At 32.2% G+C, this 12,763-nt stretch overlaps 2 protein-coding genes across 4 annotated transcripts in view; one reads left to right on the top strand and one right to left on the bottom strand.

The window, feature by feature from the left end:
• Positions 1-333: 333 nt before the first annotated feature.
• Positions 334-6,374, bottom strand: LOC133205136 (DNA fragmentation factor subunit beta-like). Its single transcript, XM_061340879.1, has 6 exons — positions 6,128-6,374; positions 3,582-3,711; positions 3,167-3,361; positions 2,747-2,826; positions 2,272-2,546; positions 334-1,591 (listed from the first exon to the last, which is right to left on the bottom strand). The coding sequence occupies exons 1-6, from the start codon at positions 6,272-6,274 to the stop codon at positions 1,393-1,395; spliced, it is 1,026 nt and encodes a 341-aa protein (XP_061196863.1). The 5' UTR covers positions 6,275-6,374; the 3' UTR covers positions 334-1,392.
• Positions 6,375-6,541: 167 nt separating this feature from the next.
• The window catches only part of LOC133205536 (centrosomal protein of 104 kDa-like), a 32,788-nt gene continuing 26,566 nt past the window's right edge, over positions 6,542-12,763 (top strand). For all 3 annotated transcript variants that reach the window (XM_061341371.1, XM_061341370.1, XM_061341369.1), the window contains exon 1: positions 6,542-6,586. The gene's annotated coding sequence lies outside the window, so the exon portion shown is untranslated. The remainder of the gene's footprint in view (positions 6,587-12,763) is intronic.

Genomic DNA, 12,763 nt, shown 5'->3' with positions numbered 1-12,763 from the left:
TAAATTCACTGTTGATAAAAAAAATTTCATACAGTATCTAACATTCATAAAATATGTAAAAAAAAAAAAAAAATTAAAAAAAATAAGAACAGTTTAAAATCTTTCATTTGAAAAATTATAATGGTTTGTTGCTTTTGAATGTGTCATTTTTATCATACAATGACTGGAAAATGCACATTCCACTTCAGTCCTTGACAAAAAGCTTTTTAAATAATTACGGTAACTCAAATATTTTAGGAATGACTCTAATTCTTGGCCAAATAATTCGAGTATAACCTGGTTTGTGTCAGTTTACGCTTTATAATCCGCGAAGCGGATTATAAAACAGCATAAACTGACCCAAACCAGGTTATACTCGAATTATTTGGCCAAGAATTAGAGTCATTCCTTATAATTTAATTTTAAAATCATTAAATAAGTATGGGTGTAAAATTTCATTACTTTTTATTAGTTCAAATTTGCCGCTCAATAATACAACCGTAGTAACGGAAGTAACGGAAGTGATGGGAATCGAGGGGAGGTAATAACTGATACATAGGCCTAGAAGCCATGTTGTTTGGTTACATGTGGTAAGATCGAATTATCGTTTGAAATTAAAGGTACATTTATTAAATCTGGAATTTTCCATGAATCCTGAGGACTGGAAATGAGAGGATTGTATGGATACAGATGATTCAGCTGGTTGTCAAGGGGGGGTGTCCCCATACCAAACCAGGTTATACAGAAATAATTTGCGTTCCTTTTTGGATATTAACCAATCAGAGGCTAGAATACAAACAAAATTAAATTATTCTCATATATGTGCCTGATGAAGAGTGGTATATGTATTGGGTTTCATGTTATCTAAACATTTCAAATGATATTCCAAATACTGTACACAGTGACGTTTACGCATTTTTAATTATGCGAATAACTTGCAAACACAAAATGTCTGTGAAACCAAGATGATGTATCTTTAATAGTGAATGAAATATATCCAAAAGTATTGGTACATGAGGGAGTATTTATGGGATAGATTTTTTTATATATGTACTGAATTTAGCATAAATTTAGCATAAATTACCCACACACACATAAATTTCTTCCTTTGTAGTATATGTCCTTGTAAATAATGAGAAGCTACCACAGAAAGATTGAGGTGTTGAATATTTTTACATCATAATTTCATTGACATTTAAAGCAAGTGAATAATATACTGTTATTAGGGCACAAAATATCTAAAAAGATTATAAAAAGGAAAGAAAACTTAACAAATAATATGATTAAGTAGAGAGCAGAAAATCCAAGTAAATCCTTAGATACTAGTAGCTTGACTAACACTTTGTAGATTTAATGTAACAATAAATATGAATATTATACTAGTATTTAAGTCCCTATATCACTATTACAGCATCAGGAAGAACAGAAGTCATTCCACTTCACTTTCCCAGATTCTCTGGCTGCTTTTTTATGACAGCCCACTTGGACCAGTTTTAAATTTTCCCGAGTGAAGAGTAATCGGAACAGAAGATCTGCATTGAGAGTTTGCTGTTTCTGCTTGTTACGAGCTGCTTCCATAAGCGTTGGCATCACCTCGCGAGATTTTTCAATTCTAAAAGGAGTAAATGACAGAGTATAGCATAGATATTTATATGTGAGGTAATGATGCAGTTTTTGTCGTAATTAGTAGATGGTTATAGATTACAGCATGGCTCACCTCAACAAATGTCATGTACTGTCAAGAATATGCAAGGCAAAGTCAAACAACAAATAAATCTTCAATCGGCCTAGTTTGATCAAGGTCAGGCCTAGGACTTGGCCTTAATCAAAAAAACTATCTGTCACTAGGAAATGGCCCTATTCAACAATAAACTATATTTGTAGTCACATAGTGAGAAATATTGGTCAAACACAATGCCGGTATGTTATAAAGCATAGAATTAACATTGGTTCCAAGATACTACATGTATGCATCACCAGAACAATCATCCAGGCAACTTTAATCTCTACTTGCCTTACAGTAAATTCAGAATGTACTTGCTCTACAGTTCAACCTTAAAAAAACATTTGTCAGTGGATCTTTAGCAATATAGGTTACCAAAACCTGCTATGGTGAGCCATACTTTTTCCTCATGGTAAATTTTTTCTCTTCATATCAAACTTATTGTTCATTAATGTCAATATTTATGGTGTTTTAGGTAATACTTGCCTTCATTAGTATTAAATTGCTTATATTTTTTAAAACATGGAAAAGTAAAGGATCATTAATAATTTTTCAATGTGAAATCTTACATATGGTCTAAATTCCACAGTCCAAATAGTTGTCTATATCCCTTGGAAGCATATGGATTTATAGTGTGATACTTGTCACAATTATCCATGTCATATGGTCCTTCACATCTGAACCAGCCCTGGGCATCACACATGCGACCCTTCTCACTGGCTGTACGGTCAAAATAGGAGGAATTATAATCGGACTTTTTAAGCTTTTGCATCACTTCCTCTAAGAGATCTAACAGTTCTTGTTTGCTTTCTTTGTCAGCTTCCTTCTCTATTTGTTCTTTTGCCTGCAATTAAATTCAAACCAATAAAAATAAACACTTAATATATATAAATGGCAGTGGAGTACATTTTTAAAGTTAAATAAAAGCTAAGAAAAAATACTGCCATTTTGTAAAACACATTTGTTATTGCTATTAATTGTCTACATTTTCAAAATTGGATTAAATGTATGAACCAAAATATTTTTGTTTAATAAATAACTCACCGTCACATAATAGCTGCGTAATCTTGTCTGTGCACTGTGTCTCATCAATTCACTCTTTGTCTTATATTTCTTATTAAGTCCTGAAATTATATTTATCACTAGAAGAAAAATAATTCAGTTATGTTTGCTACCAGCTTATCATATATATTAACAGTATTTATAATTACAGTGCTAATCAGAATTCTCCACTCAAGTGTCCACCAAATGAATTATTATTGCACAGAGTTCCAAACTATACTGCACACTGTGTTGTTCATAACCTTATCTCAGCTGAGATAGGCTTGGGTGAATATTTGGACTAATGCCTTAATTCACTGAAGGCAGTGTAGGCATCAATCTAATATCCAACTTAGCTGAATCTCAGCTGAGATTAGCTTATAACCTAGCTAATAATGACTTGGCACTTTTTTTCTTTTTTACCTTCAAACCAATCTTCATGATCTTGTCTTTTCTCTGATGAGGAGTTTGTCTCTAGAAGTTCCAGATATTGAGAAATGATGTGGATCTTCTCAGGAGCATCTTCCGCCTCAAGGAGATCTCGGATCTGGGAGGCAATCTCATTCTTCCTGGTCGCACAATATAACTTACTGAGAGCGTCATGAATCAGAGCTCCAGCTATAAAAGGAATTAAAATAGGGAGATACAATTGTTAGGAATATCTAAGAAAGTTTAATATAATACAAAACTAGTGTGTTTGTTTTTCTAAGAATATATTAAAGAGTTTAACTTTTATTTTTTTTTTCTCTCTTTTGCACTGGAGGCTGCTTGTAAGCAGTTAAAAATGTGCCTAGTATATAAAGAATTTAAAGAAACTGAGCCCATTTTAATGGTATACCCCCTCTCCATGTCTCTCCTTTCTTTAAGAAGACAAATACAGTTTGAGCAGGGAGCTTCCTGAAGAATTTATCATCTGTGACCTCTGTACCATCATCTTCAATTACAACTGTGACTTTATCTGGATCTAACTGTAACAGTAGAAAGATTAATTTGGTGATTAATGACATGTACTGTGATCCATAAACATTCAATCAAAATGTTTAGTTCTCAATAAAAAAAAATCATTCCATCAAGGCCATTTATATGCATGTACCAACAAGTAGGTACTTATAGTGAGTAGCATAACAACCATTTAAATATATTCAATTTCAATACTTGCTGTTTTTTCATGACATTCCCAGAGGAAAAGGTTCAATGAAATAATCATTTGAAATAGAAGAAATCAAAGAAGAACAACAGAATACAGATGAGACAGACTTAGAATTAAAGATTGCAGGCATGATTCCTGGGACACCTAGCTGGCCTAGCAATGTTAATGTTATCAGTCAAAAGACAAAAACTTGACAAAAATGATTACTACCCATGACCCTAAACTGACTGCCCTGGGTCTTGCTCAGTATCCTCCATTGCCAGGAAACGCGACCCAGCTAATATCGAGGAAATCAGACCAACTGTCTGTGTGGGGAACTTGGCCAAAAATGTAACAACAGAACAGTTGGTGAACTTCTTCTCTCAGGTTGGGGAGGTGAAAAATGTCAGAATGTTATAGCACTCTGTGTAGGTCCGGCACAATCTCTTGATTTAGCTATATAGCTTTATTAAGCTATTCAGAATAGCTTGATTAAGCTATTTTATCACATTTTTTCTTAAATGCGTTATTTTCTCAGCATGCACAAAAAGTCGCACCTTGGTGCAATGATAATATTCAATCTCTGGGATTTCACACCACTTTTTGGGACTGGGGCCGGGGCTGTTCAATTGGGAAAATTTTCGTCATTTTGGGGAAAATTGGCAAAACCTGGTTCCTTATCGAAGCCGAACCAGTTTACAAATATAGGTAGCATGCACTAATTTATACAGTCCAAGGCAGAGCTCGTTTATTTAACTTTCACTTGTTGGCGATTAAATTTCATCAATTTAGATTAAAAAAAAATTTTTTGGCAAAAAAAAAAAAAAAAAATTGGGAAATTTACACTTTGTTTTGGGGAAGAAAGGTACCTTTTTTCATTGGGAATGGGGCTGTTCATCAGCCCCAATTATAGAGAATCAAGAGCCCTGAACCTTGAACTCTTCTTAAAATAATGCATGTAAAAATCACTCATGCGACTTTTTGTATATTTCTTACGAAAAACATTTTTCCTGGAAAACTGCATATAAATAGCTTTATCAAGCTATTTTGAATAGCTTTATAAAGCTATATAGCTATTTCAAGCTATAACGTTATAGCTAAGGCCAGGTAAAATTAATCTTTAGATTCTCATCCCCGCCCGCCCCTCTCAAAGTGCCCCGCCCCGTTGTTTTTTATTTTGCTTTTTGGGTGCCAAACGTATTATATTCAGCAAGAATCTGGGTCAAAATTTAAGAGTTATCTCCCGTCTGTATTAAAAGTCGCGTGGCGCTATTTATAGCAAAAAAACTGTGTGAAGAATGGAGAAAAATCGGCAATAAAAGCAGTTTAAATATGTAAGGAAAAGATAATTTGTCAGTAAAGAGAAGGCAGAAAAGGAAAAATAACATATAAACACATCTAGATACCATCACTGGCATGGGCAATTTTTTAAAGAGATTTTAATCAAGTAAAAACAGACGAAGAAAATACATGGTCAAGTTTTAAATAATGATCTCCAGTTGTATGTGATTTTGCATTAAAAAAAATAAAACATCGTCCAAAGACTTTAGAGAATAATAGTGCTAAGGAAATGTTAAATCTTAAAACTGTTCAGGCCTAGGCTTTTCAGCAGAATATTTTACAGATTTACACAATCCTGTTTTGCAAATATGATACTATTTTAATGTCGAACATGTCAAGTCTCAAGAACGATTGAATGTATCAGGACAGTGTAAATCTGTGATATCTGTATATCACACAGAACAGGAGTTGTTGGTAAAACTATAAGGTATTTGGGAAAAGGCCGATGAGAAAACATGCATATGCAATTTATTTGGATCAGCACCTCATTTTGTTTGGCGTGTGCCGTATCCATGTACTTGATAATTTGTTAATAAAACTAACGTTATATGTATTTTTAATTTTCTATAACAAGAATCTTCTGTAGATATTTAAAAGAATATGAAAACAATAAAATCTATTCATATTGGCTTTAACATATGTTAAATTTACGTGTACGAATGTTTTGTTGATAATTTCAATAAAAAATAGAATCCGCCCACCCGCCCCAATTTTTTAGCAAATTAGGATGAGAATCTAAATTTTAAATTTATATGGCCTAAATCAAGAGATTGTGCTGGACCTGCTGTGAAAGACTCAAATTGATGTAGAAAATCATTTAATAAAACCATCTATCACATTAGCTATAGAACCATTCTATAGACGTTTAAAATCAAATAGTGTTTGCAATAATAAAATACAAAAGATTCATGCACCTTCAGTTTCTGTGCTCCTTTCTCCACTAATTCTTTGAAGTTTTTGGCTGTCACTCCAATTCTTTGCTCCCGTTTTACATCTTGGACCTTATAAGCCCTCATTCCGCCATTGAATAATGACAGAAACCGGTCTAGTATAAAAGTCATTTAACCGTATATTTAGATATTTAAATTATTTAAGCTTTTGTTCTTCTTTCATTTTGATGACAACACGTGCTAAATTTAGTAACTCGTTTCATTTTGATATTTCCCGCGTAAAAAATTTCATTTTCCCACTGTTATAAAAGATAACTGCCAGACATTTTACATCAATATAAGTAAATGGGAGAAATGCGACGAAATTTCCAAGAGGATATTTTCATTTTGTAATATTTTCTGATTTTAGGCAAATCTCGTTGCTGCGAGACTTCGGTGCGCCATTGATGTCAATGTACACAAACTGAATGTTGTCAAGTTAATGTAAGTTCATTTAACTTCTTGAATTTTATAGGATTCAAAAAGGTAGTCGTTTGAATTGGCGGGTTTAACGTAGTTCTCTTTGATGTCATTTTAGGAAATGTTTTGATAAACTAGAATGCGTGTTTACGATTGTCAATGAGTCATGACATATTTGAGCGGGCACTTGACCATGAAATTTTAAAAAATAATACTGCATGCAGATGCACCATGCAGTGCAATAACACAGAGTATCAATATAGATAATATGTAAGACGGTGCGACCGTTGGTGAGGGCGGAGCCATCAAGTGAACATTTCTACATTTTATTGTTTAATGATAAATCAGTGTTAAAATCAAGTTGTAAGTCATAACAAAGACCTCAGTCCTTTTAAAAAAACTCTAATTAAGTTCTCTTACCTCAAATATTTTTTTTATTTCAAATAAAGAAATTTAAGAGTATTTGGTTTTATAAAGCTGGAAAACTTTTACTAAGATATTTCATCATGAATTGCTTGGCCAGAGCACTCAAAATCAAATAGCATAACGGGGAAAGAGTGTGCACTGGACCAGTGTCGCCAGTCAGGGATTCAACCTACCCAGGCCCAAGAACTCTTAAACGTTAACTTTTTCATCTATATGTATCTGTCCAACAATTATACGTGAGCTTGCATGAGCATCATTTCTTTATCTTTCACGACTTAATAAAAAAAAACCAATCCAGAAACATCAAGTCATTTAATTCTCATCTTTTACTTCCAATGCATGGTTATGACATCAAATACAAATAAGGACAATTGTCAGGGACTACATGGGAAGTTGACTTGGGACCCAAACTACAGAAAGATGATCTGACTCCTGGGTTATCAGGACACTTGGAAACTGATCATCTGACCAACACTAGGGCTGTGTATCGTGAGGGCTAAAAGTATCAGCATCGCAAAATTTCTGAGAATTATTTTCTTAATTTTAATGGAAATAATGTAGAGTAAATTTAACGTTTCTGCATTTTTAAAAAAACTAATCTGATTCGAATAGTCTTTAGTGCTTTCTAAAACTAACATAAACGCAAGATAATTTTTTTTTTCTTTTTAATATCTGAAAAAACGAATTTAACTCAATGAAAGTTTTTTTTTCCAGATATTAAATTGTTTAAGCGAAAACTATTAGAATTTTTAAACCAAAACTTGTGAATAATAGGATACATTTCTGGGAAGTATCGAATAGAATATTCCTGCATCAGTAATTGATGTTTTGTGACATCCCTATCCACAACATAATAAAATGGATCATATATGGAAGCTTTAAAAAAAAGATATTTTAGCACTACTCAACAACTTTGAACTCTTTACATGGATTAGCATGGGTAATGTCAAATGAAGATTCGAATTTTTTTTTTTTTTTTTTGGTTTTTTGTTTTTTTTTTTTTTTTAAGCCAAGAGAACATGAAACTTTATTCATATACATGTCATGTATTTTGCTGTCCCTCCTGTATTGTTTAACTTACTTTTTCTCATATGGTTATGTATTGTTTAACTTCATAGTTTTTCTCATGATTTTGGACTTTATACACTATCATAGGTTCCAACTGGCTGAATGCATTTTCTATTCTATATTTTTAAAAGTACTTTTTAAAATAAAAATTAGAAATCATTTTATTTTATCCGTTGAAACGTATCCACATGCATAAATGGAACATGTGTTTGATGTGGTAGTTTGAGCTTCAGACATGTTCAAAGATTTTTCTTTTGATGGTGAGCTTCACAAAACTGAAATTTAACACTTAAAAAAATGATAAATCTTTTGAGAAAAAAAAAATTCACAACAAAAATGAGACACAGGCCTCCACCTGCAAATGTATATAGGAACAAGCAAGTAATCAAAGACAAGAATGAATGAATGAATAGATAAATAATAAATAAATAAAAAAAATAAAATTAAGAAAAAAATTTTAAAAATTAAAATGCATACCCCTTTCCCCCTTCTTGAGTTCATACCAGAATTCAGTAAAGCTTTTCATGCTTTTTACCACTAAAACATTTTTTAAAAATGTATTATTCAATAGAAAAATTATAGTATGTCACAAAAAATCTAATATTTCTAGTATGTGTATTGAAAATAATCCTGAAGACATTCGTAATTAATAAATTTTATTAACAAAAAAACATTCGTAATTAATAAATTTTATTAACAAATAAATTAGAGTTGTTTCTTTTCCGTAAAGTCTGGTGAAACGGCCACAGAAAGATCCGCCCCTCCATAGTGCGTAGTACGCAGTCTAGACAGTGACGTCACTGGAATTCGTTAAACTAAGTTTTTTTTGTTTCACCAAAATATAGTAAAGTTTATTAAAAGGTGAATAAATCTGTTTTTAAAAAGAGAGTACGCATATGAAATATCAATTATTACAGGTTGTTAAAAATGCAACAGTTTCCACTGATTCATCAATGAATGACGTCACATGTCAGGTCTATGACGATCGAGAGCAAGTTATAGTTGAAAACGAAAGTAACAAGGATGTGTACCATGAGGGTGTTTTTGATTATTAGAATTGATAAAACTTCATTAACGCAGGATTGGAATTAAAATTTCGATTCTCCAGCATCTCGTTAATGCGGGAATTTGTCACGAGATTCAAGATGGAAAAGACTATGGACGCCACATTGGCGACAAGGTTCTCATTTCCATAGGTATTGTAATAAAATTATAGTTTACAATAGAATTCAATATATTTTACATACATACGTGTTACCTATAGGGAGAGCTTCGCTCTCACGGGCCCAAAGGGCCCGTAAGAGGGCTCTGCCCTCTATTAAATAAGTTACAAAGAATGAAGCATTTAAAGTAAATTTTCTAGGGGGAGGGGCAGTGTTCGAAATTCAGAATTATTTTCTATGGGTCCAAAACACCCACAGATAAAGAGACCATACGAGTCCTTCCAGGCAGAGACATATAAAAACCATGTACGTTTTTATATGTCTCTGTTCCAGGGCAGCGTAGGCCCAAAAATAATACATCAAATATTTGGGAAAAATAAACTTTTAGGTATTGATGATCTCGGTAAGTTTATCGCTTCATATGAAATATGTCAATTTAATAAAGGGTATCTACAACTCGCAAGTATTAAGGTTTTGTCAAAGGTCAAGACGTCCAAAAATTTATATTTACAATAGCTCCAAAACTATGTGAGGTATAAAGTTAAAACTTTTACAGTTTATAAATATATTATTGATTAACAGATAGAAAGTATCACTTGAAAACAAATCTTTAAAAAAAAATATTTTTTGAGAAAAAAATTTCAAAAAATTTGCATATTTTTTTAAAAAATGCACCTGCTTAATTCTGTACTTTTAGTAAAAACCATCATTGTAGAAATAATATATGTTTATCAATGAAGGACAAGTTGGACGTGATTGGTCTCTGAAAGGCTGTTATTGAAAGCATGACATATATAAAGACAAGACCCCTATAAAACCCGCCATTTGCAATGTACTTTCGGTTTCAAATCTTAACATTTGGACAAAATAAGCAGGGAAAACAACTTTCCAGAGGCTATCATTGATAAACATATATTGTTTCTGCAATGATGTCTTTCAATAAAAGTATGGAATTAATTAGGTGTATTTTAAAAAAATATATGCATTTTTTTAAAAGAATTTTTTTGATAAATATTTTTTTTAAGGTATTTGTTATCAAGTGATACTTTCTATCTGTTAATCAATGATATATTCATAAACTGTGAAAGTTTTAACTTTATAAACCACATAGTTTTGGAGCTATTGTAAAAATAAATTTTTGGACATGTTGACCTTTGGTAAAACCTTAACAATATGAAACGGTAAAACATTAATCGTCACAGTCTTACTTGGTCATAAATAACACATAATGATTTTAACATGTGTTTATATTACTGTAAACATGCTTTCCCTCGGAATTACAATTTCTGTTTTTAAAATCCGTGGGTTGAAAATTATGCAGGTCTCTTAGATTGCCACAATATGATGTACTTAAGTATACTTGGACAATTTACCATGGAAAGTTTGTAACTGCATACATACAGCGTTAATTTATTCCACCCAGAAAAAATTCAAATCTTCAGTATTTATTTAAAATGCACATGAAAAGAAGAATTGATACGATCTTGATAAAAATAACAAGTTTTACCCATCTTAAGTCCAATTTCTTTTAAAGACGCTCATTTTTTAATTTGTTTAATATACCCAATTAAAATGTAGGAAAGATATAAAAGTTAATGTAAATGCATAAACCAATTAAAATATGTTAACTTCAATTGCAACTTCTTAAGCCTTTCCAACAAGTGGTGAAGAAAAACAACGGTTTATATTTCCAAGTTTGCCGGAAAGGTCCGAGAAGATGTGATTGACGTTAACTTGTTTCCGGGCAAATCATCGTCGGCCCAAAATTATTTCAAGGACCCATTTAAAATACTATTTGTGAGTCCTTCCATTTGTACGTCGGAGCAGGACCGACGGGCCGATGCTAATTTCGAACACTGGGGAGGGGTGTGAAAAATAATGACTATGATGATGCATGCTGAGAAAAGAACGCATTTAAGAAAAAAGTGTGATAAAATAGCTAAATCAAGCTATTCTGAATAGCTTAATAAAGCTATATAGCTAGATCAAGCTATGTAGCTAAATCAAGAGATTGTGCCAGACCTGTTTTATGTATTTTTCCCCACTGATTATAATGTGTTATGTAAAAAAAGAAATTGTTGGGGACAATGACTTATCTGTAATGATAGAAACATTATAGCACAAGATCTTGAAACATTGCATTTTGTTGGTAAATTTAAAGAAGCATCAGCATTGCAAATAACATTCAAAACTATAGGGGCCATATGGGCTCCCACCTTTACAAGTTTTCAAGTCCACATTGATATTTTAGGGCCCACAATTTCCTCTCCAATTTGTAAAAAAAAAAAATGACCTCTTTGCATTTTATTAAATCTCTGAGAAGTATACTGCTGTCCACAGTCTTTCATTTCCGTGATGATTTCAACACCACAAATAATTTACAAATAAAATTGCATGAAATCTTAAGTTTCTCCTCCTTTCCAGACCTCATACAGTTATATTGTTCATACGGTTCGGGGTCTAGAAAACATTTAGTAGGTAGGAAACAGTGAAAATGAAAGTGCATTTAATTGTAGAATCAAAGCATGGTCAGGCCAAATAAAAAAATACGTGTGGTTCCGGTTACCCGACCGTCCCTATTTTATATCCCCAACCCTAAACTTTTTTTTTGACAATTTTTAAATTTCCGGAATTTTCCCTGATTTCCCTCATTGGCTCCGGTATTAGTTTTAGTTTCAGCAATGATGGCCTTCTTTGACAACATCGTTTCAACATGCCATACAAGTGTTTTGTCAGTTACAAATGTCACCACTTGAAAGAAAGCAATAGTATTATCTCACCAATATCACCAATAGTTAATTCAAGAACATTCAATGATTATTTTGACGTTTATTATATTAAAAAAAAAAAAAAAAAAAACACCTACCTACCCTAATTTGTTTGGAGGTGTAACCGGAACCACACATATTTTTTTATTTGGCCTCAGGTTCTGGAAAAAGTTCCGATTAAAAAATTCTTACTTGCCATGTGGGCGATTATATACTTACGGTCACCCACAGACTAAATTGCTAGCATTTGCTAGTGGGCTAGTGGTTATTTGAAATTCTGAGCATGAGTGCAAAAAACAAGACAATGATCTTTTTTTCTTAAGTTTCCACACTAGCTCAGTATATGCTTTAGTTTACCTAGGCCTTGCACTAAATTGTGTTGGAATACGATACATCACCATTTCTGATATGTTTCTTGAAGTCAGTGAAAAGAAATATATTTATTACAATAAAATATACATTTATATCATTATATGATATATGATTTTTTTGCACTTACAAAAAATAATTATGATTAGGCCATCTTTAAAATAATGTTTGTTTGCCCTCTCTCAACTCGGGGTAAAAAAAAAATTAGGTTGGTAGGTAGGTGGGACAATTTTTTTTCTTAGAAAATTTATACATATTGACAGGATGAGAAAATTTAGGAATTAAAAGAAGAAAAAAATTTATCATTTCCTGGAGGTTAAAAAAAAATCTGAGTCAGGCCATTTTTAGAAAGTCGGTCAGGAGAGGGCAAACAAGAATTTTTTTAAAGATGGCCTAACTATCAGTTT

The sequence above is a fragment of the Saccostrea echinata genome, unplaced genomic scaffold, assembly GCF_033153115.1.
Source record: "Saccostrea echinata isolate AGI-Se365-2 ecotype Australia unplaced genomic scaffold, CSIRO_AGI_Sech_v1 ptg000054l, whole genome shotgun sequence".
Classification (NCBI taxonomy): Eukaryota; Metazoa; Mollusca; class Bivalvia; order Ostreida; family Ostreidae; genus Saccostrea; species Saccostrea echinata.
Note: the sequence above shows the minus strand (reverse complement) of the source record. Positions and strands in the feature narration are given on the sequence as shown.